The 24,445-nt window shown below is 36.5% G+C and overlaps 3 protein-coding genes across 6 annotated transcripts; 1 reads left to right on the top strand and 2 right to left on the bottom strand.

Moving 5' to 3' along the window:
* Positions 1 to 6,119: 6,119 nt before the first annotated feature.
* Positions 6,120 to 12,759, bottom strand: LOC140794516 (uncharacterized). Of its 3 annotated transcripts, none has more exons than XM_073146609.1 (3): positions 10,046 to 12,759; positions 6,590 to 7,009; positions 6,120 to 6,484 (listed from the first exon to the last, which is right to left on the bottom strand). In XM_073146609.1, exon 1 carries the CDS (start codon positions 12,588 to 12,590, stop codon positions 10,104 to 10,106), a length of 2,487 nt encoding a protein of 828 aa, XP_073002710.1. In that variant the 5' UTR covers positions 12,591 to 12,759; the 3' UTR covers positions 6,120 to 6,484; positions 6,590 to 7,009; positions 10,046 to 10,103. The 3 variants fall into 3 exon arrangements, with proteins under 3 accessions (XP_073002710.1, XP_073002711.1, XP_073002709.1); XM_073146610.1 differs by having other exon boundaries at positions 6,120 to 6,702; positions 6,888 to 7,009; XM_073146608.1 differs by having other exon boundaries at positions 6,120 to 7,009.
* A 1,545-nt stretch (positions 12,760 to 14,304) lies between these two features.
* LOC140793807 (ACT domain-containing protein DS12, chloroplastic-like) lies at positions 14,305 to 18,391 on the bottom strand. The gene is made up of 10 exons (XM_073145515.1): positions 18,044 to 18,391; positions 17,770 to 17,827; positions 17,572 to 17,697; positions 17,366 to 17,460; positions 17,127 to 17,211; positions 16,972 to 17,031; positions 15,942 to 15,997; positions 15,153 to 15,258; positions 15,014 to 15,082; positions 14,305 to 14,551 (listed from the first exon to the last, which is right to left on the bottom strand). Exons 1-10 carry the CDS (start codon positions 18,157 to 18,159, stop codon positions 14,489 to 14,491), a joined length of 834 nt encoding a protein of 277 aa, XP_073001616.1. The 5' UTR covers positions 18,160 to 18,391; the 3' UTR covers positions 14,305 to 14,488.
* Positions 18,392 to 19,466: 1,075 nt separating this feature from the next.
* LOC140794294 (uncharacterized) lies at positions 19,467 to 22,414 on the top strand. 2 transcript variants are annotated; one of them, XM_073146270.1, is made up of 3 exons: positions 19,467 to 19,649; positions 20,612 to 21,571; positions 22,140 to 22,414. In XM_073146270.1, the coding sequence occupies exons 2-3, from the start codon at positions 20,661 to 20,663 to the stop codon at positions 22,174 to 22,176; spliced, it is 948 nt and encodes a 315-aa protein (XP_073002371.1). In that variant the 5' UTR covers positions 19,467 to 19,649; positions 20,612 to 20,660; the 3' UTR covers positions 22,177 to 22,414. The 2 variants fall into 2 exon arrangements, with proteins under 2 accessions (XP_073002371.1, XP_073002372.1); XM_073146271.1 differs by having other exon boundaries at positions 19,642 to 19,795.
* Positions 22,415 to 24,445: the final 2,031 nt, after the last annotated feature.

Genomic DNA, 24,445 nt, shown 5'->3' with positions numbered 1-24,445 from the left:
GGTCAACGTGGAAAAACCCTGCGGTACGTCTAGAGGTACAGTGGGCCCCGCTGCCGGCTTGTGGTCGGGTCTTTGGACACGTGGGTCTAGGGAGTCCATTAGTCGATGGTCAAACCCCGGGGTTCACGGTTCAGGTGCAGTAAAAAAATGGGCGGTGATTGAATGAACCCCACTCCTTTCCTTTCCGCCACCGCCGCATTTATATGCGCCCTAAAAAATATTAATAGTATATTTTTTTGGATAATTTATGATTCACACCCTACTTTTTCCAGTATTTACATTTTGAGTTATCTTAGGCATAAGTTGGTAACATATATTTTAACCCGTAATTATATTTAGTTAATTTTTTTTTATTTTAGCTTATAATACTGATTGCATATCATTTTACATTTGATACATACTAAAGTTTATTATTATAAATACTATTTTCTAAGATAAACAATTTTATTTCTCTACAGGGAGGATTTTCTCCATTCAAATTGGTATGTTTTAATACCTTTAATCGTGGATATTTTTCGAGAATAAAATCTAAAGTAGGGTCCAGGACCTTTTTACCTCATATAATTTAGTTAAAATCACTAATTATTTCGTTAATATAGATTAAGAAATACCTCATATAATTTCGACTTTTTATTTTAATATTATTTTATTTTTAATATATTCTAAAATGTGTACGTTCAACTTGTACGGACGACAATTCAGTCAACGATGTGATGTTCACGAGTCAACGTGAAGAAAAGTTTTTTTCAAAATAGTACCAACTTACATGAATCATATCTCCAATTAGTCCAAAAAAGAGGAGCTAATTGTGAGTCAAAATAGTACAAAAATTAATTGGCCATTTTAATCATTTGGGCTTGCATACATTAGTCTACCTAGATAGGCTTGTTTTATTTATTTATTTATTTTTTAAACCTTTTAGAATAAAATTATCAAAAAGGCCAAATTCTTTTTTTATTTATTTATTTTTTTTTTTTTGGTGAAAAAGAGATTACCATTGATTGTAAATATAATTTTGATCAGACATTTGTATGTTTCACATGTATTAAATGTCACATTTTTATAAGAATATTACTTGTGAGTAATAAATAAGAATTTCACATTTATACTCATATTATTTTACTTAGTTTTTTTTAATTTTGAGAGGACTAAAAATTTAATAATATCTCAGTTAAATCAATGCTATTAGGATTCAAATTTAAAAATACTCGTATATTGTACTCTTTAATCATCAGCCCAATTAACTTAAACTAACCAAGCTTTAATAAAATGGTATTTGAATAAGAATATTTCATTAGGGATACTAACTTTACTTTTAAAACACCAAAATTTTCATAATTTAGTTAGCATGGGGCTGTGTTAGAAAGTATGTTAGGGTATTTTTCATAATTTCATTTGTAAGTTAAATGAATTACAAAGTAATTATGTGTCATATAAACATTATAGTTCCATATTATAGATAAATATTTAGAAACTTTTGTTATATTTAATAAAGTTTATGTGATTCTAAAGTGAAATCCAATTTTTTTTTTTAAGTCAAAAGCTCATAAATAGAAGATTTCGTTACTAGCAATACATAATACAATCCGGCGACGATCCTAAAAAAGCCCTAAATTTGACTACACAAGATGCCCGACAGTAAAAAAATGAGTATTATGTCTCAAGAGCGTATAAAAGATTAATAAAAAGCAACCTAGATTAAAGTGCATGCATAAATATTCTCATGTCTAACATCTCTATCACAGCCTCTGTAGACTCGTACAATTTTTCTACTTGGACTTAAAGGAAGTTGAGACTAGGGTCAATTGCAGCATTGAAACACCACAAATAACAACCTAACAAGATAAATAAAAATTCAACCAACAACACCAAACAAGACTGCACAAAGGAGTCGGAGAAGAAGGCGATGACACCATAAAGGTCTCCCCATGCTGAAAACTCGATAGAAAAGAGAGAAGCAGCCAATGAAAAATTTCAAATCTATCGAATCACACATCTTAGACAAAACCCAACCACGATCAAAAGCCCCAAGGATAAAGCAGATGGCGAGTCATAGAGGAACAGAATGCAACCATATTCCCCAATTGGTCCCTATTAGCCAAAGGCTGGTAAGGACCAAAGGAGAGAGGAGGGTCCTCGACCTGCCCCCGTAACTCACCTCGTCAGATTGTGAGGGACATGACTCACAGTAAGGGAAACAAGAAGATAGGGGGAGAAAGAGAGGATATGTTTAGGAATGAAAGACACCTCCTCATCCACCTTATTAAGTCGTCCAAGGGAGGAGAGAGGGATAAAAGTGCTAATGGCGGTGCTCAAGAGATGAGAAAAGGAGAAAGCTAAGCAACACTAGGAACCTTGGTGGTACTCACAGAGAAATTAAGTGAGATCGTATGTTAATTTGGCATTTAAAGTCATTGAATAATAAGTGAAATCTCAACAACCATTGTGAACATAAAGAGTCCATTTAGACATCAAAATATGAGTATTATTTTGTGAACCGTCCTTGTCATGGGATTATATAGTCCTTTTTCTTTCTTTTTCTTAAATGGATTAAAATATTATTTAAAAACTTCAAAATCATTATTGGAGAGGCCCTCCAAAGGAGTAATGTTGAGGCTTAGCCCTTCTTTTTTGCAATATTTATTACTTTAATATATCTTATTTCCAAGATGAGAAAAGGAGGCCAAAAGTGGATATTTTCATTTTTTTTAAAAGAAATGAAAAAGAATATTCCTTATGAGCTAATCAGATGTGGGCTTTTTGTGGCTTAAGATTAAAATATAGATGTTTATTTGCCAAAACAAAAACCCTATTTTTTGAGGGATGTTTAACATGAGAATGTGCCAAACTAATAAAATAATTATGAACTAATTTATGTTGAAAAGAATAGAAGGTTTGTTTAATGACCCACAAACTAAAGTTAAGACATGATCACATGATAGATAGGGACCAGATTATTAATTTTCATATCAAATCCATCCACTAAGTATATGCCATGAGGAAAGCTGTATGCCCAATAGTTTACTCACATACCTTCTCACACCCAAAAAGAATATATTAATTAAAAAATAAATTAACATAAAGTAAAATGACCAAAATAAATGGAAATAAGCTAAGCAGGGTTTCATCAACAAATAGCAAACCATTCTATTGTCAGAAAAGCATGAGGAGCATGACAACTGCAGAAGCTTCTTGGTTTTAGATGACTTCAAGCATCATGCTCCCAAGATTAAAAGTGCAACTTTTATTTTGGGCACTTAAACCTTATGATCTACCTCTATTTTGTTCACATCCTACTACTTTGATGTTTATTATTCAACCCTAAACTTTGTTTTTACTATCTAAAATATATCTTGTCCTTCTTCTTCTTCTCCTCTTTTCTCCTTCCTCTTCTAAGTAGGAGGGAATTCATCTCCTTCTCATTTCCGATGCACCTAGTCCTCTCTTCCCTCCTATTTTCTTTCTTCTTCTTCTTCTTCTCTTCTCATTTTCTCCTCGGAGAAGAAATAGAGAGAGCACTTCAGTCATTTTATACCTACAGTTAAGTTAATTAATAATATAGTTGGCTTCGTATAAGAAGACTAACGCTAGGGTATCTTTAATGATTAAACTACCCAAAAGATTGGATATAAACAATAACAAAATTAAAACACAAACTCAAAGTATTTTTAATCAACTTCTATAATTATAATGAGTTTGCTACAAGAAAAGTTTTAGGAGGTTACTTGGAAATGCACACAGGAACTGTTAGACCAGACCATCTGAAAAGGATGGTCTATATCTCTTGCAAGGATTACAAAGTTGTCATGTCACACAACAAAAAGTTCTTTCAGATGATTCCAACCATTGACTCCTTCACAGCCAATCCAGCCCCGTCTAACAAGGGGAGCTTTATCTAGTGGAGTTGCATTTCTTTGGTTTTGGGTCCCCTTTGCCAAAGGGTCTAACAGTGACATTATTGAAACATCTAGTGTACACGATTCAACAGTTAGATCAAAGTCTTCTCACTAGCAAAGTTCAATACTCTTCTCTTATAAGAGGCCTTATCTAGTGTAGTTCATATGTAAGGCCTTTTTGGTTATGTTCTAATAGCATCATCATTGTTATCATCATCGTCGTCGTCATCAAGCCGTAGTATCTTTCTTTCACGTTCTTAATGGTATAAACGCGAAAAAGTTAAATAATCATCTTACTCTCAACTTCGTTGCTCTTTCTTTCATCTAAAATAAGGGCAAAATAGTTATGAAATTGTCACGTGACCGACTAATGAAATTGGCATATTGGAACTTTTACATAATTCAGAAGATCTATGTGTAATTATTCTTTTAGAATACCTGGCTTCTATTCGGATGCAAGGTAGAATAGTAGAGGCAAGGAAAACCTTGCTTACACTATAATAAATGTAGACAATCAAAAGTTCCATGTGTTCATTTACAAAAAGGAGAGTCATAGGGTATATATCCCTATCCTTGCCAAGTAATATTCCAAGAGGATTGCATCACAAATGATCTCAAAGCACTATGGAGCATAATTCGATGTTCAACCAAACATAAGCAGCCTAAAATAGCTTACCTACATGATTAAAGTACACCATATGCTTCACAATTTCCATAGTCTCAATTATACTTATCTCCAAAGCCAATCATCTCTATGCAAACACCTACTTCACTTTTTTCTTCCTTTTTTCTTCCTTTTTTCTAAAAAGGAACATCTACTTCACTTGCCAAAAGGGAATTGCACTAGCACCTAATAGAACTTATATGTTTGATTTTTCTGTTAAAAATTTATCACGTGTTTGTCGTTCGACTAGTTTTAAGAGTTTTAAGAACCATTTTACTCTTATTTTAGATGAAATAAAGATAGAAAAGTTGAGGCTAAGATGGTCGTTTAAGGAGAGTTAGCGATCTTAGATAGTTAAGTAAGAAAACTATGTGTAATTAACCCTTAAAAAAACTTAGCTTCTCTTTAGTACAAGAACTAAAAGCAAAACCACCAATCTTTACTTGATAAATATATATATATATATATATATATATATATATATATATATTATATACAAAGTTAGTCTTCTAGAGGAAAGCTAAAGAAGATGAACCAATCATTTATATGGAAGACCTACTTCTAAAAAGGCAAGCATGGATGCATAGCATAACATTTTTCTTCTTCTTCTTCTTCTTCTTCTTCTTCTTTTTTTGTGTGGTGGAGTTGGTTCTTGCAGGACAGATAGATTTATCACTGCCCTAGAAGAATAATTCCCTCTGCCCATGTGCTTTGCTTGTAGTGCTTATCCAATCACCCAAGGAGAGAAGAAGAAAAAAAAATAAGAGAGAAAGAAAAAAGAGATAGAAAGAAGAAGAAGAAGAAGAATTGATTGGCTTCTTCCATCCTGTATCATTTGTAATCCACTAGTTTCATTCTCATGTCCTTTGAAGGACAAGCAGAAACAAGCAGGTTCTCTTTTGCTTAGTGGTGCCCACCACACCATCTGGGAGTAATTTTGGGATCCATCGATTTGATATCAGCAGTGTCAGATTGATAACATCAGCATTATTATTATTTTACTCTGTTTGTTTGAGAGATGGAGAAGCAATGGAGACACTGTGTTCAAGTTGACAACTGAAGACAGCATGATCAGATGCATGTGGTGCAGAAATGAGATTCTTGTGAAGTGGACCAAAAAGGCCCTAAAAGTGGTGAGTGAAACCAGGGTTTTTTATTTATTTATTTCCCTGTTCTTCTTTTCTTTATGGCAATGCATGAGATCTTTGCATAAATCTTGGTGAATGGTGGTAGTGAGGATGAGAGTTTGATTGAAATCGACCAGCACAGACGTTGACACTTTGATTTGCTTAGCAAGATTGCCATATTATGTGCACATATTTTCAGATTATATGCGCAATTCCGGTCGCCCTAGTGCATGAAGCTCCTGCCAATGCGAAATTGCTAGATCTTGTTGCGTATAAATTGCATATGTACTGAGTCAAACAGTAGATATTAATATTCCTAAAATTTTATGATGTTTAATCAAAATAAACAAACTTGAGAAGCCGCAGAAAAAGATCGATGAATGAGTGAAAGAGCGAAAATTTATAAACAACGCGCAAGGTAGAAGTATCATATTATCAGCAAAAACTTTGAAGTTTCTAAAGTTTATATCAGCAATTCATGATTTACAAGAAATAAGTTCCTAGTAAGTTGATTCCAAGGAAGAAGAACAGAAATTTTCACCATATATCCAATCCATCGACCAAACTAAATGGCCTGAATCATTCAGCAATAAGACTCTGAAGGTACTTCCTTCCACACTAATAGAGCTTTTTTACCCCATCATTTTCCATTATCTGACCCTTATCTGAAGGGTTCCCATCAAAGTTGTCACATGTATAGGTGCAGTCACAAGTAAAACCTTAGAGAAGACTTTATGGGGGAGCCAAAAAGGGGGGAAAATGGCTGGTGTTAGAACAGCAGACATGTGAAGAGGTCCCTGGGAAAGTTGTCTTAGCAAGTTAGAATTGTGTTTCAAGGCTCCAATCTTCAAAGGACATAAGAAGTGATTTTTTTTATAAAAAAAGGAGATAAATAAACTAACTTTAGATACAGAACACCCATTTCCAATCTGCAGTATCTCTTTCCAATCCACCAATCTTTGAGACCTATTAAGTCTTCCATTGCATGATTTGTTGCAGCGGCCTCTGATACCCACTAGAGAAAAAGAGGAAAAAAAAGGCAGATACTATTACAAACTTCTTCCATCCCTCCTTCCCTTCTTCTGTCCTCCACTAGAGAGGAATCTTAGGATAAACTAGCCTTGCCATACATAACCAATCATGCTGTGTTCTCTGATGCACAGTTGTATAAGAATAATAAGGCAGAGGCCACTGATTTACCTGCATGTGAAGTGGGGAGCAACTTGGAAGGTGTAGTCTCCATCTGGAAGCAGAACTCGCTCTCGATCGCCACATAATGGAGCGGACCATTAAGGTTATGGACTAATCTTCATCAAGATAAACTGTAGACACAGATACACAACTACTAACAAATATAAACTACATAGATGCAAGTCTGTTTTGAGAAATGATAAATAGAAATGCTTACAGTCATTCATTCGAGTAAATATTTCAGATACCAATATTTAAAGGTAATGGTGATTGTAGTTTTAACAAAGAGTTTCAGAAAACTCATGCAATATTCTATAATGGAATAGAAATATAGAAAAATCAGCAGTAGCAAATCTGCAGCAACAACAGCAATAACATCAACATGCCAAATTAAAGTCTCAACTCTCTATAACTGAATAAATTTGACTTTGGTCTTGTAAGAAATGATTGTCCAGGTCTACCAAATGCCAATGCACTCGGGGAGATCTGATGTCAAGTCCAAAGGAGCATGGGCCAACATGCACACCCAAAGCACATTCAAAATTAGTGTACATCTCAACCTTACCTTTGGGGTTTCTAATCAATAAATCAAACTTATGCAGTACAAGACTAGCAGTAGTGACATGAATCATAACCAGTAATTTCAAAAGACATGACTTGGTACAATGGACTGGATGAGCACAAAGTGATGAGCCCATAACCCATCACATTGGACTGTGACAGGATGTTGATTGTTGAATAATATAGCCACATAGTGGTATAATCATATTGTGTCCCTTGAAAGCCACCTATGACTGCTGTCCATAATTTGGAATAATCACAAGCAGGAGACCCTGATGATGGGACAAAATCAGAATAGATCCACAGATAACATTTGATTTCCTATGTTTCCTGGATCACAAATAGTAATTTTAAGATCATTTTTTTTGTCCAATACTTATTTTTTGAGAGATCAAGGGAAGGGCCGTAATCATTTCACTAGGATTGGAAACAGAAATGGGATTAGGCAAACATGGATCCATATCGATCATACCTTCTTGTATCAGGTACATCAAGCTTTTCCATACTAATTATTACTATCTGTACCAATGCCAAGAAAACAAAACTGCTGCCAAGCCAACAACATTAAAAATTAATGACTTTCTGTATGCCTAAATTCTGAATTACATTAATGAAGAAAGAAATCATAAGGGAAAGATTTTAAGACACCCAAAGCTAAGATGAGACTTTTTGCACTAACCCAAAACATTACAAGAACTTAAAAGTTAAAATAGAGACTGAGCAAATTCACTTAACCGATCTGTGAATGGAAAGTTTTCAAACAACTAATAGATAGTGGGAAAATTATCACAAACATCCCTATGCTTTTCTGATTTGCAAAGGAAAGAGATTACCTTGACAACAAATTGGCCCATGTCTATTCATTTACATTGTCCTCGTCAAACGGCCATATGGGAGTCATGGATTATTTCCTTGTTTCTATTATATTCTTATTGATTAAAGAAGTTAAGTATGACACCACTAACCGTTAAGAATTTAACATATTGGATGCCAAACATCATCAAGAAGGGGAACACAATGAAGGAACCAAAAGTGTTTGTTCTAATGGTGGAGGGTTCTGATGGGTAGGGTACAATCAGTTGTCTATTTGACTAGATGATCATTTGATGAGAATGAATCAGACCAACAGTTTCATCTAAATGTCAATTGCCCCAAAATTAAATATAACATAAAAACACTAGTCAAAGTACTATCTTTTATTGTTTCTGCCACTTTATAAGAAATCAATACTGAGCTAAAGGCAACAAGAGCCAAAACACCTATTTACAGAAGCATGTTAACAGGCACATATTGTTTGCAAATTCACAGTTTTACACTATTCCCAAGTTGCCTTTGGTTAAATGTTCTCACCTGATCCACCATCTGCACTTTCTACATAAACCCCCAGAAATGGTAACAGGAAAAACTTAAATTGTCACCTCCTAGTCTAGGCTAAAGCCGCTAAACCATTAATCTCTGGTCTGATCCTTGGTTCCCTCATGGAATTATTTTTACATTCGTAGAAATAAATGTGGACTGAACCAACAGAAAATAAGATAAAGAAAAACAGCATAATGGCAAGCACTGCTCATTTGTGCAACACTTTTTTGATAACAAGAAATAGGAGAGATCACTGTTTTTACATAATAATATAGAAAAAAATTTACCTGAGTCCACTACAAATTAAAGCTGAGTAGAAACTTTCAGTCAGCTTTCCACAAAGATTTGAATGCATCAATCATCTGCTACTAAATATTAAGTACTAGTATACTAGTAAAACTGTAAAAGTATTCGGTAACAGAAACCTGCAGCTTATTAAGGTTCTAAAGGAAAATAATGCAGCAAAACACTATCAAACCTGTGGCTTATTAGCTTCTAAGATAACAGCTAAACCAGTTAACTGGATCCAGTAAAAGAGTGTCATGCCTGAGGACTACATGTTTACTGGTAAATATCTCAGTCCAGTTGATATACAAAATCAAGCACCAAAAACTTTATAGGGTAAAAGAGTGTGCTGCTAGAAATGCCCAACGAAGCAGAAATACGGTGATTTACCCTATGACAGAAGGCGCCAAGCAAAGAGAAGACCTATGTGTGTGTGTAACTGTTACCCTCTACAGGTATTGTCCTTCAGCTTCTGCCCATGTCAACCCGTGCTCGAAAATTTGCTACCAGAACAAGGTAAGATAGGACATCCAGGAGTAATAATCAATTGATGCAGTCCTGCAAGAAACTAGCTATTTCGTATGGTATAAGGTTTTCCTCTTTTTCCCCCTGTTTATTAACTTACAGTGAAGGCAAACCTGATTAGATTACAGCAGGCAGACCTTTCATAAACCTGCAATATAATTGCTGATCTAAATATGTTTTGGTTTACAAAAACCAAAAGAATAGTTATCCAATTCTTGTGATAGTGAGATAGTTCAAACACTAACAAACCTTATTCCAGTGAGTCAGCTATATGTGTATAGCAATATGTAGTGAAATTTGTACACTTGAACAAAATACTATCTCAGACAATAAAAATACTCTACAAACTTTCCATTATTGAATAACAAGAAAAGAGTGAACAAATTAATAATAACAGTAAAATCAATCTTAAATCTTCCAACCAAAATGTCCTGTACCTGGAAAGATTGGATACTGGGACTTAAACAAAAATAACTGTAAAATATCTGCTTATTGTCAAGATTCGGCATTCTCCTGTACACGAACTTTTAGCTTTTGCAGTGATTGTTCATCAAAAGATGGATCTATTTCCAAAATTTTAGAGACAAACTCCCTAGCTTCTTCATATTTTTTGGCTTTGCAATATCCATCAATGATAGTCCTGTAAGTCAATTCAGTAGGCCTGAAATTGTGCTGAATCATGTAGCTGATAACATCCTTAGCCTCTCTAAACATCTCCAAGCTCACATACCCTCCAATGAATGTGTTGTATGTGATCATGCAAGGAGGAACTCCTTCACCCATCATCTCGGATAGAATTCTCAAAGCCTCGTGCATTAGCCCTTGTTTGCAAAATCCATTGATCACTGTGTTGTAAGATACTATATCTGGTTTAATCCCAGAAGTTTTTAGTTGTTTCAGTATATCTTCTGCTTCCCAAGATTCCCCGCCTTTTGCATACATGTCCATTAAGCTGTTGTAAGTTATGAGGTCAGGCTGCAGTCCGCTCTGATCGATCAGATCGAACATTTCACGAGCCTTATCATACATTCCATTTTTTGCATATATTGATAGCATAGAGTTGAGAATAACTAAATCAGGTTTATAGCCATTTATCTTCAATTCTCGGAATGCCTTTTCCATGCCGTTCAGCATTCTGCATTTGAAGTTGGCAATCACAAGAGTTCTTAAGATCACCCAACTTGGGAAGATCTGACCCGCATAAACTTCCGCTTCAATTGCCTTTAAACCTTCAACATGCTTTCCCTTTGCATGACACTGGAGTAACAGAGAATATGAAAGCTCATTAGGCTTGAACCCCTTGTGCTTCATATCTACCATCACAGATTCAGCAGCTTGCCAATCTCCTTTTCTAGCTATTGCATTCAATAGCGCATTGTAGGTAGTAAGACAAGGGCTAAAACCAGCCCTGATCATCTCATCATACATCCGCAAAGCATTGGCACTTGACCCACACCGACCATATGCAGCAATCAAAGTATTGAAGGTATCCCGATCTGGTTCAACCCCACAGTCCTTCATCTCCCCAAAAACTCGATTCACAAACTTCTCCATACCCCTCTTCCCACACAAAGCCAGCATCGTATTCCATGTGATCCTATTAGGAGTGCACCCATTATGCTTCATATCACTAATTATGTGCAACATCTCAGTTGACCTTGACTTCTTTCCAAGCATTCCGAGGATAGTATTATATGTGCACACATTAGGTACGCAACCCAATTTCTTCATCCGATCAAACAAAGCCAAGGCCTCATCCTCCTTTCCAGCCTTACCATATGCATTGATCACGCTGGTGTACGTAACAGAGTTCGGCATGATTCCCTTACTAGTCATTGTATCTAGTACAGCTGCCCCTTCTTGATGAAAACCAGCTCTAGCATAAGCCGATACAAGCTCATTGTACGTAAACGCATCAGGTGCACAGCTGTTATTCTCCATTTCCTTCAAAACACTCAATGCCTCTGTAAAATTTCCTGCCTTACCATACACCTGTAATAGAGAATTATATGTGACGATCCCGGGAACATAACCCTGGGACTTCAAACTTTCGAAGAACTCCGATGCCTCCTCCAACAACCCTTCCCTTCCACAAGCCGATATAACCGTGCTACAAGTGAAGTCATCGAAGCCCAATCCATTACTCTTCATCTCATCTAAGAGGCTTAGAATCCTATCCCAAGACCGCCCCATCCGACCATAAACATCAAGCATCACATTGTAGGTGACCAAAGTGGGGGAGAGACCTTTCTCCTTGATCTGCTCAAACAAGGCGACAGCGTTAGCATATCGCCCCGTCCGGGAATAGGAATGGAGGAGGGTGGTATAAGCACGAATATCCAAGCAGTAATCCTCCATGGGAATAGAATCAAACAGCTTGAAGGCAACCGAATGCTGGGATTCTCTACCCAATACTCGGATGATGATTTCAATCGCCGACACATCCAATTTGGCTTCTCTGACATTTGAATTGGAAATAACCCACTCAAACAACGCAATTGATTTCTCCCAACTGCCCGAGATATCGAGCCCCTTCAGGAGGCTGACCAAATCCACGCTAAAAATCTCATCTTTGGAAGCATTCAGAAAAGAATTCAACGTGGGCAGGGATTGCTTGACGATAGAATTCACCAGAGACTTGCCTTTACTGGAAAGGAACTCCAGGCGGGAATCGTGGCCCCCCCTGAGCCGAGGCCGCGACGCCGGGGCGGCCTTCCCGAGGTGGGCTGAGGTGGAGGAGACCTGCAAAGAAGGAAAGATTCGATTTTTACGGGATTGGAGAGGTGGATTGGTAGTGGTGGTGCTGGTGGTTTCTTGGGTGAGGTGGTGGAGGAGGGAGTCCAAGGGAAGGGATTGGGAGGGAGAAGGGGGAGGAGGAGGGAGAGAATGGTTGAACTTTGGGTGATCAGTGGAGGCTTTTCTGGTGTTTTTGGCGGAGTGGGCGGGTAGAGTCGGCCGATTTGGGAAGAGAGTTCCCTCCATTGGAGTATAGAGATAGAGGGAGAGAGGAGGGAGACGATGCTCTTCTTCTAAATGCTAGAAGTCTAATCTAGCATGGTTGGTGTCAATGCGCTCTCTCTCTCTCTCACTCACACACACACACACAGAGTGGAGATGATTCCAATAGGATTGAGCAGTGGAGGAGTAATCTTGCATGGGTGGTCTGTATGTTGTTGTCTCTTTTTCACATCTAAAAATATTTTCTCTCGTTTAGATAAAAAAAAATCAAAATTTTAGAAAAGAATAGGAAAATAAATGTAAAAAAATAGGAAAGGAAAGGGAAGAAAAAAAAAGTCAAAAAGATTAGAAGAAAAGGGAAAGAAAAGCTGAAAATAAGAGTTATTTTTTCAGAGGAGAGAATTATTTTTCTCTCATATAGATGCATAGTTTTTATTATTATTATTATTATTATTATTTATTAATAATGAGGGATTAATCCTCTCTCATATATAAGTTGAATAATTAGAGTAATACTCTTAAAAAATAAGTTATAACGAGTCAACTCCAATAGAAAATTTTCTAAAAATCAAACTCAATATTCATACAGAGAATTAAACTCACCGCTTTAATTCTGTCTTAGCAAGACTAAATCACTGAACTACAATAGTTGCTTTACACGATTTATATTGAATTTACGTTCATGTGCAATGAAAATATTCAAAATTATCTTCTAATAAATATTATCGCATTTGGTGTTTTCACTCCCCACTCTCCATCTTCCTTGACCCACCTACACCTACAGTTTGCTTCCGCTTATATCTTTCTTCGTTTTCATGAGAAACAAATCGACACTATCTAAATCCAATAAGATATTGGATATCGTCGTCAGTTCCAAAACCGATTATATATTGATATTAGGGTTTGATTCTTTCTCAAAGAAAAAAAAATATTAGGGTTTGATTTTTGGGTATATATGAAATCAATCCAAGAAGCATGAACATCCAATTGATTTTGGATCCTTTGTCACCCCTACTTATGATGAATATCTGGGCATGCATAATATTTTCGGAAGTGCCTCTCTATATTCTATAAGAGAATTTTAAGGAGATGGCTTTTTTTTTTTTTTTTTTTGAGAAATCAATTCTTTGTACAAACCCTCATCTTGAATAATGTTCTGGAAGCCATCTGTTTCTAGGTCTCTTACTAGTATTTAGCATCACAACAAGTTTAGCATTTCGAATTAATTCATCTTAGGTTACAACTTAGAAGTAGGATAAAAGATAATATAAGAAAAAAAAGTTCAGGAAATTAAGATGAAATATATAAAGAAAATCTATTGAAGCAAAATGAGGGGATAAGTAATTATTTTCAATGACAAGTTTATCCTGTTAAAGCTAATATAAGTCTCTGGAAACAATGATTCATCTCAACTAATCTTTAGAAATCATTGATAATAAGTTCAAAAAAAATTAGTCCTAAAGAGGGTAAAAAGAGTACACAAGGTTATTTCTTTTGTCCTTCAAAGAAACAAATCAAATAATCACCTACTAAAACTTTCTCTGGAATGAAGGGCTTATTATTCTCAATACTTCAGCTCTTGGCATACCCGCTGCCACAGCTTACTACCATTAGCAGAGTTGAAAACCATGATAAGTACAATTCAGAAGTGTTGCAATTATGGAAAAAGAAAGAAAACAAGATAGCCACTGGAAGCTTTTGAAAGATAAATGCAGCTATGAGTAAAGGTGGTCCTGTATGAATCAAGAAACTCTTTCATTGTATGCATCTCAGTACAATCTGATACAAATTAGTTAGCTTTTGAAACATAGACTATTGAAGAGGATGTTTGTAGTTTTAGACCAGAATGCCACGCCACCTTCCACGATGAAGAAGTTCAGGCATAAACTTCTGGACGATATAATAGGGCCCTCCCAAATTGACTAAAAGCTTGCATCCTCTGTCGTTGGCCTCCGCAGGAAGTATCGCAAGCTATTAGCAAGCACCTACAAAAGCACATTATTAAAATCAATCACACGCTTACACCATATTCAACTCCATGCACTAGCAAGCAAGCTTTAAGAAGACCGTGTAATGAAAGATCAGTTATATGACAACTTTTAAGAGTAGCATTAGGTGGTGCAACCCAATGGTTGGTACGGGTCCCAAATCATGACATATAGACATAACAGGACGAGCTTCAATCTGTCTGCTTGAATCAGAATGGTTTTAGACTTTAGTCGGTACTTGATACTTGATATTATCCACATTAATTGTCACGGCTTAAAGCTGGTTAGGAAATGGAGCCAACTAAACCACTTCGCATGGAAAATAAAAAAGGGACATCTCAGTTTTAGAACACCAGCCAGTTCCTCTTGGATCAAGCTTGATCAACAACTAGCCAAACCCACATCATCTGTACACGAGAGATCATACAATGGCATGCTAGCAGTCAGCAGACAACTTACTTGTTGCAAAGCCTTGATGAGTGGTTTACCCCTGTAGCTGACATGGAACTTTGCTTTGGCCAGTAATCCCTGTAAACATGGAACTTTCAATAAACAAGAAATTCACCATGAAGAGTAATCTCAGCAAGAGAAATTATACCTCAGTGTCAAACTCCCCAGATTGGACTGTTATGTTTATGTCGGTGATGATCTTAACAAGATCAACCAGCAATCCAGGACGATCAGCTGCTTCCACCACTAGTAAGCTGAAAACATAATAATCATGTCAAGACAAGTACCGTGTAGTCTTACCACACATGTGATGAGATATAACGGCTTCTAATCACATATTCATGATACCCTCCATGATATGGTTTTCTGTGTCAGTTTACATTTTGTCTCACTTTTACTCCAGGGAAAGACAAGCCTCAATCCAAAAAAGAAAACCATCATTTCTAGGGGATTATAGATATTTGCTTTTATAAAAAAATTTAGAAGATTGCTTATACTGTGACCAATTAATAAAAAAAACTGTATGAATAAATCAAAAAATTGTACCCTATTGTGTTGAACATGTTCATATGTTTTTAGTCTCTTTATGCCAACAATTAATTAATCAAAAGATAATAGTGGGTTACTCAGATGAAAATCAAATCCATGCAACCAAGAGCCAGATAATGTTCATGCTTTCAGATACATATGAATTATGTACAATACTATGTACATCTTAATAAAGCATGCGCTTGCTAATCTAAACAATGATTAGGCAAAAGGAAAGGCATGTGCATGTAAACTTTAATAATATCACTATAAGTTGATGGGTGTGAAAGACCATCATAACAAATATCCATACAATATGGGCTGATAACTAACCGGGGAAACAAATGCACAAATATATTTTCTACAAATGAGAGGTGAGAAATGTACACAATGAGCAAAGTATCCATACCTTCTGTCAGGACCATCATCATATATGTATATATGGGTTGCAATATCCACATCAACCTGATCATGTAAAAGAGTGGATGAAAACTTAAATGCATATAACACAGAATATAAGAAGCCTGGTGGTTTTGTGACCAATCAAAGCAATTTTCCTTCTTTTTCTGAATGACAACAATAGGGCACGTAAATGACTTATAGACCCTATTTCTTTATGACATATAAGCTATTTACTAAGCAAAGTATGGCAAGGTGCCTTCTCTTTGACTCAGTGAGCAAGAAAGCATAGGCCATGAAATATGGCTTAGTTGGAACTTGGAATATTAGGAAAATGCATACAAAGGCATTGTTCAATTGAAACAAACATAGCACTCAAATATGGTAAATCCTCAAGTGATTGCCTAATGCCTGTGAAGAGCAAAGGAAAAGATATATATGAAAAGAGATCTATAGCTGACATAAATTCTGTTACAGATGAAACTGTAACGCATGAAGGAACTTGATTTGAACGGACAAATTTGCAAGAAGATGGTCTTATGATAAGGAAGAAGGAATGACACATTTTAAAATTACTGGGATATGTCAATGACACTTAAAAAAGTTAAAATCATATTTCCGGTGATGCTTCTTGGTACCAAAGATTTCCACAGGAGGTTCAAATAAATTAAGCCACAAGGACTCATCAACTCGGAAGTAGTAGGGGAACCTCAGAACATAACATAGGCTTCCACTGGCTGTTACTGCAAGTGCTCATTTACCTTGTTATCTTAGACCACAAATAGTATAACATTTATTAGTCCATGAAGAGAGGCTTTTCTTAGGGAATACTACTAAATATGTTACCATGAAAGTATAGAAATCCAGAGTACTATAATCAGATATTCCAATGTACTCTTATTCCTGAAGTCAGAAATAAATAGGACTATTAGCAAAATGCATGAGAAAAATCACGATTAGCTACAAAGAAGCTTTTTGCCAAACTTGGAATTTGTTTTGATTACTAAAGTATTTACTTATCAGAAGAACATATTAAGTACCTGTTGGGAAGGTGGTTCAACTCCAAAAGTTGCTCCCATAGCCAATTGGCTGCTAGACTCCTAACCATCCAATTACAGGAGCAACAAAAGCTTTTCAACAAATAAAATTATAACTGATTTATAAAAGATTAATTTCTCTAAGGTCCACTAATTACCGGATGATACTCGATCATGTTGTTAATAATCGTCAAGCGGATTGCTTCTAACAACTCGGGGTCATCAACCTTGCGGCCAGTAGAACTGCAAGGTATCTTCTTAATGAGTTGAGCAACAACCGATACACAATAAATGTGATAAAAAAAAGTTGTCTTTAAGAGTAACAGCAAAGTTAAACAAATTTTCTCGAAAATTTCATTTATATTCCTACTGTGCATAGGAAAAGAGAGAAACTCACACTTTAGTGATAGCAAATTTGTTATGCTTCCCAGAAGAGTCCAGATAGACATTTGCCTTGACAACATTGAGCCCTAGATTCTTAAGCGAATTCATCTTAAGAATAATGGAAATAGAATGTCAGCTGAGTTAGACGAGAAACTCATAATACCAATTCTTTCTTAATGGTGTGACAAATGATAAAATTATCTTATTGATGCCACATACAGTGTCAAGAAGAGTCCCAAGGCGATCCCCAAAGGTTATCTCCACAATAGTTGCATCCGGATCTGAATCCTGATCTATTATAACTTTTGGAGTAGGAACTGTATCAGTGTAACTAGAACTTCCATCCTGTTAACCCAAAAATATGAACAATTGGATGCAACTCCAACCACCTCCATGAGAGAAAAAATTATTCCATACCTCAACAGCTGTTGGGGATGCAGCTTTAGGAACATTCAGGGCCAGAAATGTTGATAATCTAGCAAAATCACAAGACCAAAATCAGCACAAACAGAAGTAATAAATCGCAATTCAATTAAACCCATTTGGGCCAATCGACGCTTGCACGAACTCAAGAACTAATCTTTAGACATCAGTATCAATGAACAAAACGAATCAGCACTCGACTCCACTTGATCCAAAGCAATACAAGATCAAATTAAGCAAGACCCATATGAGAAATCGGAGGCCCAACCTCGTCTTCGCCTGCGCCGGGGCGAAAAATTGGAAGCCCCGATAGGAGCAGCATCTCACGCACGGCTTGAAGCCGTAGCACACCCGGAGGCACCCGGAAACCATGGCCACAGCCATTTATCCTCACCGTGGAGAAGAAGAGCAACTAGCCAAATGCCCAAATAGCCCAAATAGCCCAAAATGGCTTCTTCTCCTCCTCGCCCTCCTCCTCTAGCTACGAAGGCCACCACCCAAGTGAGGGAAGAGCCATGGGAGAGTGTTATATCTCCCTATCCATGGGCATGGGGTTGGGGTTTACCTCACCTTACCTGTCTCTGTCTAAGCCTCTCCCATAACTTCTCCAACGCCCTTTCTATACCCCTTTTCTTTTTCATAAAAGGTTGTGTGAATTACATTTCACTCCCATACATTTCTGTATTTATATTTTGGTCCTCATATTTTTGGACTTCCTCTTAAAAATACTCTTGACTTAACTGAGAATGGAATCCAAAATATAAATACTGAAAAGTTAAGGGGTGAATACTAAATTTCATCATAAAAATCTTTTTCCAATTGTTACTTCCGAATAGGATGCGGATCTTCTTTAACAGATTCGGATTCCCGTTCCCGTTAAGTTGATAAGAGAGAAATCGAACTACCGAAATTTCTCTTCTATGGATAATTAAAAAAAAAATTAATTCGTAAATATTCTATTTAAGACCGATTAAAAAATTATTGGCCCATATCCAACAAAATTCGGACACGGAATTAGTTATCCGACAAGCGAGTTGATAAATTTGGATAGGTCTGAGTGCGTGCCGACGGCTTCCATTGTGTCCGAAGGTAAATGCACCAAGACCGTTAGATTAGAGAGGGAGTGCGATCCAACGGTAAGGATTATAGTAGTGCAGAGAGGGTTAATTACGTAGAGGGGACCCTGAACTTTACAGTATCACCCCCTAAACACTCACCCTTCCGTTAGTATACACTCAGCTTAAGTGACAGTTATATCAGATAATTCTAAATAACCTAAATGCCCTCATAATATTATATTACGCAACCCATTAATTAAATTAGAATTAAAAAATATTCTAATAAAAAATTATTTTTTTTATTATTATATTTAATTTTCTTCCTTCCTCCATTTTTTACCGTCACCGCATTATTCTCTCCCTCCCTCCTCGAGTTGCCACTTTGTGTTGGATGGGTAGAGGCGAGCTTGCCCCTCGTGGTAGGGGAGGCGACAGAAAAGAATAGAGAGTATGAGAGAGAATTAATATTTTAAATTATTTTTTTAATTAATAATATTGTGATATATTGTACCAAAGTTTGCAAGTAATATTATAACCTTAACAAATTTAGGGGGTCACCGGATATAGTCGAAACGTAATTAACCATAGTACAAAATTAGGCTTATGTAAAGTGTTGGGCTGGAATTGAGCCGTGGGCTTCGTTGGGCCCACTTACAGGCTCCTTCCACTTCCTATTAGAAATCTCTCGCTCTCGCAGTCTCGCTCTCCCCTCTCCTTCTTCCACCACGACGCCACCATTAGACACCGACATCGATAGGCCGTGGTCCCTCCTCTCCCAATCTCGTTATCTAGGTTTAGGGCCCGAGACGCGCCGAGGTAAAGTAGATTCTTTCCTTCTTCCTCCGATCAGAACCGGTCCTTCTTCCCCGTGAATTCCCGGTTATATTCCGTTGTCTGTAGTCGTTTTCCAGCTGAATCTAGGGTTTCTGGCCTCTTTGGGGGGTTTGTGTGATCTGATGATGGTTAGTGAGACGAATTGTGATTTTCTTTTAGGTTTTAATAAATATCGAAGCACATAGTTTGTGTTCTACTCATCTTTAACTAGCTTTAGGCATATTATGGTGCTAGAGTTAGAAGACAACTGCTGCCATCATCAAGCTCAGCAACTCTTCTTCTTTAGTAGTTAATCATGTAGAACTCTCAAAGGATGAGACGATGTGCTAAGGCTTTATTATGTCCTGTTGATGAGAGTGTAGTCTTTTGATCTTCCTTCCTTACCTGTTCACATATTCACCTACTTCTGGGCAACACATATATTATATATCATCCATCTGTTTTTTTTTTACAAGAAGTAGAGAGAGAAAAGTACATGATTTGATTGCATATTTTTCATTAGAAGAAAAAAAAGAGAGAAGATGTCATGAAATTTTTCCATGGTTGATTTGTTGACATACGATGTCATGAAATCGTCACACTGTATATTTAGATTCTTTAGGACCTGTTAGGATGATTAAAGAAGTTTCTTTAACACTAAATTCGGAGTAAGCTTTGGCAAATTATGATAGTATCCTCTGTAACTTAGATGAAGCATTACGAATGTTTTTATAAAGGCGTCTCTGTTTTATCAAGTATTGATCCACACTTTTGGATGGATAGATCAATATTCAATACCCATCTATTATTCGGGTCCGTTTCATTGTGCTGTATTAATTGCCTTTTATTCTGTTCTGCCCCTCAGTTGGTAGATTCATAATAATGTTTGCACTTTGCAGAAGATTTCACAATTTGATGTATTAAGTACATGCATATTTCTTTTCTTCTTCTTTTTTAATGAGCAGGTGCTATGAAGTTCAAGCCAATTTGCATGTTTCTCTAGGATAGTTCGTCATGGCTTCTGGTATCTCTCACAAGAGAGCGTTTGAGCCCAGCTCTTTGGACTTGGAAGACTTACAGTTGAATAGCAATTGGGAAGATGTGATTTGCCCCATATGTTTGGAGATTCCACATAACGGGGTTCTTCTCCTTTGCTCTTCACACAAGAAAGGCTGTAGAACGTTTATGTGTGATACTGACCAAACTCATTCAAATTGTCTTGATCGCTTCAAAATAGTACATGGAGTACCTTCTGCTCTAAGGGGTAGTGCAAATGGGTCTTCTTCTGAGGGTGTACGAGCTATTAGCTCAAATACCGACAGCCATCCAACTTGTCCTCTGTGTAGAGGAGAGGTAACAGGATGGATAGTCATTGATGAGGCCCGTCAGCATCTGAACATGAAAAGGCGATGCTGTGAAGAGAAACTGTGCTCCTATGTTGGCAACTATAGGGAGCTGCAACAGCATGCCAAACAAGAGCACCCCCATTCACGGCCATCAGAGATAGATCCTGGGCAACAGCAAGATTGGGCTAATTTCCAGGAATCTTCAGAAATCATAGACATCTTAAGTACTATCCATTCAGAAGTGCCAAATAGTGTAGTTTTGGGGGATTATGTCATTGAGTATGGCGATGACAGTGGTGATGAGTATGAAGATTTTCCTGGTGATGATGGCAATTGGTGGACCTCTTGTATCCTGTATCATGTTTTTGACAACTTCAGGACTTCTAGAAATCGGTGGAGATCAAGATCCAGTGAAATTGGGAGAAGTTTTCAGAGACCAAGCTATGTTGCTTCTGTTGATGAGGATTCTACATCATCAGTAGGAATATCAGAGTCTAATCTTGATGAAAGGGATGACGAGTTTGGAGGGGCAGCTAGCGCTGTTGGAACAACATTGATAAGAAGCAATATCCGACACAGGTTATATATGGCTGTTGTTATTTGCCTTTGGTTCACATTCTTGACTTTATATTTGTAGCATTATAAGAAAATGGATTTGCTTCTGCTTAAATATTTGGCCCTTTGCTTTCTTTCTGCCTGAGACTAAAACAGCATCTAAATTTGTTGCTCCTTGATTGTTTCAGTTAGAAGTGCCTGTCTTTCTTGTCATGGAAAATGTACATCTGTATAGTTAGTATGAAGCATCAAAGTCTCAAACTATTGCAAGATCAGTCTCACATAATAATATACGAGTTTATCACTGTCACCAAGAACTTCTGGATACTGAAATGAGTACTAGTCCTGTTGTTTAACTTCATTTAATTGTTGTAACTATTTATGCCTCATTCATTTCATTATTTGTTAAAATATCATTTTTTATGTTTTAGAGAATCAAGACTGTGTCCCTTCATCCCCTCAACTCAAAGTTATGACCTTACAGATGGAAGTGATTAGGAAAAACTTATCATTTTGAATGATTTTCGTCATTTATGCTAGTATCCTCTCTTGTACTTAATCTCCCTTGCTGACATTTCCTTCCACGTTGCAGCTATCGAAGACGCCGGTCTCGCTTACAGGACACTTAGGAATACTTGGTCAGTGATACCTGTTCTATGGGGAATATCCAAATCTTTACTGGACCTCTGCTTGATAATAATCACTGCACAATGCTATATTGCGAATAAAATGATATTTCATGGCGTTCATTCTCTCCCTTTTTAAAAAAAAAAAGAAGAAAACCCTGCATTCTCGAGTTGTCTCTTTGATCTGTAAAATGTGATATTCTCATATTATGATTTCATATCTTTGTTGTGATTTTCTTCACTGTTTCCTGTTAGGCTATTCTTCTGATAATTTGGTTTTAGTTCCTGATGTCCTCCTGATCTCGTTCAGTGCAAAAGTCCAAAGCCATTTAATAATAAGCACCGGATGTAGCATGAGAATTTCCGGAGTTACTGAATTGCATAGTTCTTTTTACCTCCTTTCTTCTAGTTGCTAGTTCTTAAGAAAGATTTGTTATTATATGTTCAAGGATAGATAGTCCTTATACCAATTCAAGTTTTCTTTGTTCTTTCGAATTTATAAGCAGTGCAAATAGTTCTAATAGCACTACTAATGAATTATAATTATAGGGATCCCTTAGGTTAGGTGAAATTTAGAATATATATATATATATATTGTAGAATAGTAATAATATGTCAACTAACTTTAGGAAGTTGGGAGGGTATCTATTTATGATCTAAGAAGTCACTAGTTCAAGTCTAACTCTAAGTAAATTTATTATTTGAATTTAGTTGTTGGTTCAGTGACTTAGCTTTAGCTCGGTGGCTCAGCTCAATTTGACTCAATTTAATAGCTTAACAATTTGTTGGCTTGAAGAAGCAGCTTAGAGCAATAGCTAGTCAATGATTAGTTAGGAGTAGTGGCTCGGCAGCATAATGACTTGATGCTTAGATTGTATGACTTTGCATAGTGGCTAAGTGTTTTTCAATCAAAGATGAGTTGATTTTTTGTCCAGCCTATAATTAACCTTCGAGCTCTTAAATAATAATAAAAAAAGATATGATGTCAAAAGGAAAAAAAAAAAAGAATTATAGTAATAATCTTTCTAATTTTTCTTGAACTAAGAAATCATTGGTTGGGCATTAATAAATGCCAATGAAGTCCTATGTGACTTATTTTGAATTGCAAAAATATGTTATAAAGAGGAAGAACCTACTTTTCAATTCTCATGCTTAAAGAAGACCATGAGGTCAAAAATTGTAAGAGAGAATTTCGGGAGGCCAGAATGAATGTTAACTGGGTGTAAGTATTAAGATGTAATGTTGCAGTCTCTTCAGTCATATACCAGCTAAAATACTCTGGATGGCAATTGGTAAGTTGGATTTTGATATTTGTAAAGTTTCACAAATTTTATGTATAATTGGCTCTCTTTTTTTCTTTTCTTTTTCCTTTTCTTTTGAGGGAGAGAAGTGGAAACTTTATGATGACCACTTGGCATTAGCATTCAATCTGAGACATACTCATACAACATGAGTTCATTGGCTGTATGATTGTTAGTTATTTAGTAAGAATATGTTTTGTCTGAAATATTGAGCTAAAGATGCAGACTATCTAATCCCTTGTTCTCTTTGTTATAAGCACACTATTTACCAATGATTGAGACCCATTAAAAGATTAAGCTCTATCTAGCTGACTCCCTAATCCTACAAGGAGTAAGATATTGGATGAATGGTGAACAGGTTGTCTGGCCTGCATAACCTCTTAAGTTTAAACAACAACAAAGGGAACAGCCAAACCTCCCTTTCTAAAACTAAGTGAAGGTCCCCCCAACAACCAAAGGAAGTGACTTTTTATAGTCCTTAATTTTGACTAGTGACCCACTTTGCCTACCCTTCTTTCACAGAAAGTCACTGTCTTTGTAAGTATAGAATGTGAAAGATCTTGCAAGAATCTCTCATGGGCATGTGTTTAAATTTAAAAGAAGACACCACAAGTTTAGGGGGGAGAGAGAGAGAAAGAAAAGAGAGATGGTATTATATCAAAGCTTGTCAGATTTTGGTCAAACATTTTGATGGAGGAATCAGAAGACTAGATTTGAATTGCCACCTAGTAAAAGGACATAGATACATTGCATGGTGGTGGTGTAGCTTTAATATGATTATTGAACTAGTTGGCAACTCTAGTGAGGGGGGAAGAACCATAGATTAATATATTCTCCTCTTGTCCTGCATTCATCTCAAAACACACTTCTATAATTTGGGCTTGCTATTTGAGCACCTTATGGTGGGGGGGATAAAGAGGACAACTGAAGGACACCCCTCAGCCATGAAGGGGAAGAAGATCTCAGTTGTC

Source organism: Typha latifolia, chromosome 8, assembly GCF_019914945.1.
Source record: "Typha latifolia isolate L0001 chromosome 8, TyphaL0001v2, whole genome shotgun sequence".
NCBI lineage: Eukaryota > Viridiplantae > Streptophyta > Magnoliopsida > Poales > Typhaceae > Typha > Typha latifolia.
Note: the sequence above shows the minus strand (reverse complement) of the source record. Positions and strands in the feature narration are given on the sequence as shown.

Excerpts from the sequence above, each read along its gene's own strand:
- LOC140793807 (XM_073145515.1), bottom strand. The coding sequence starts at position 18,159 with ATGGCTGTGGCCATGGTTTCCGGGTGCCTCCGGGTGTGCTACGGCTTC. Across the intron at positions 17,698-17,769 it reads CATCCCCAACAGCTGTTGAG|GATGGAAGTTCTAGTTACAC; the intron begins GTATGGAATAAT and ends TTGGGTTAACAG. Across the intron at positions 15,259-15,941 it reads GATGATGGTCCTGACAGAAG|CTTACTAGTGGTGGAAGCAG; the intron begins GTATGGATACTT and ends TTATGTTTTCAG.
- LOC140794516 (XM_073146608.1), bottom strand. The coding sequence starts at position 12,590 with ATGGAGGGAACTCTCTTCCCAAATCGGCCGACTCTACCCGCCCACTCC.
- LOC140794294 (XM_073146270.1), top strand. The coding sequence starts at position 20,661 with ATGGCTTCTGGTATCTCTCACAAGAGAGCGTTTGAGCCCAGCTCTTTG. Across the intron at positions 21,572-22,139 it reads AGAAGCAATATCCGACACAG|CTATCGAAGACGCCGGTCTC; the intron begins GTTATATATGGC and ends TCCACGTTGCAG.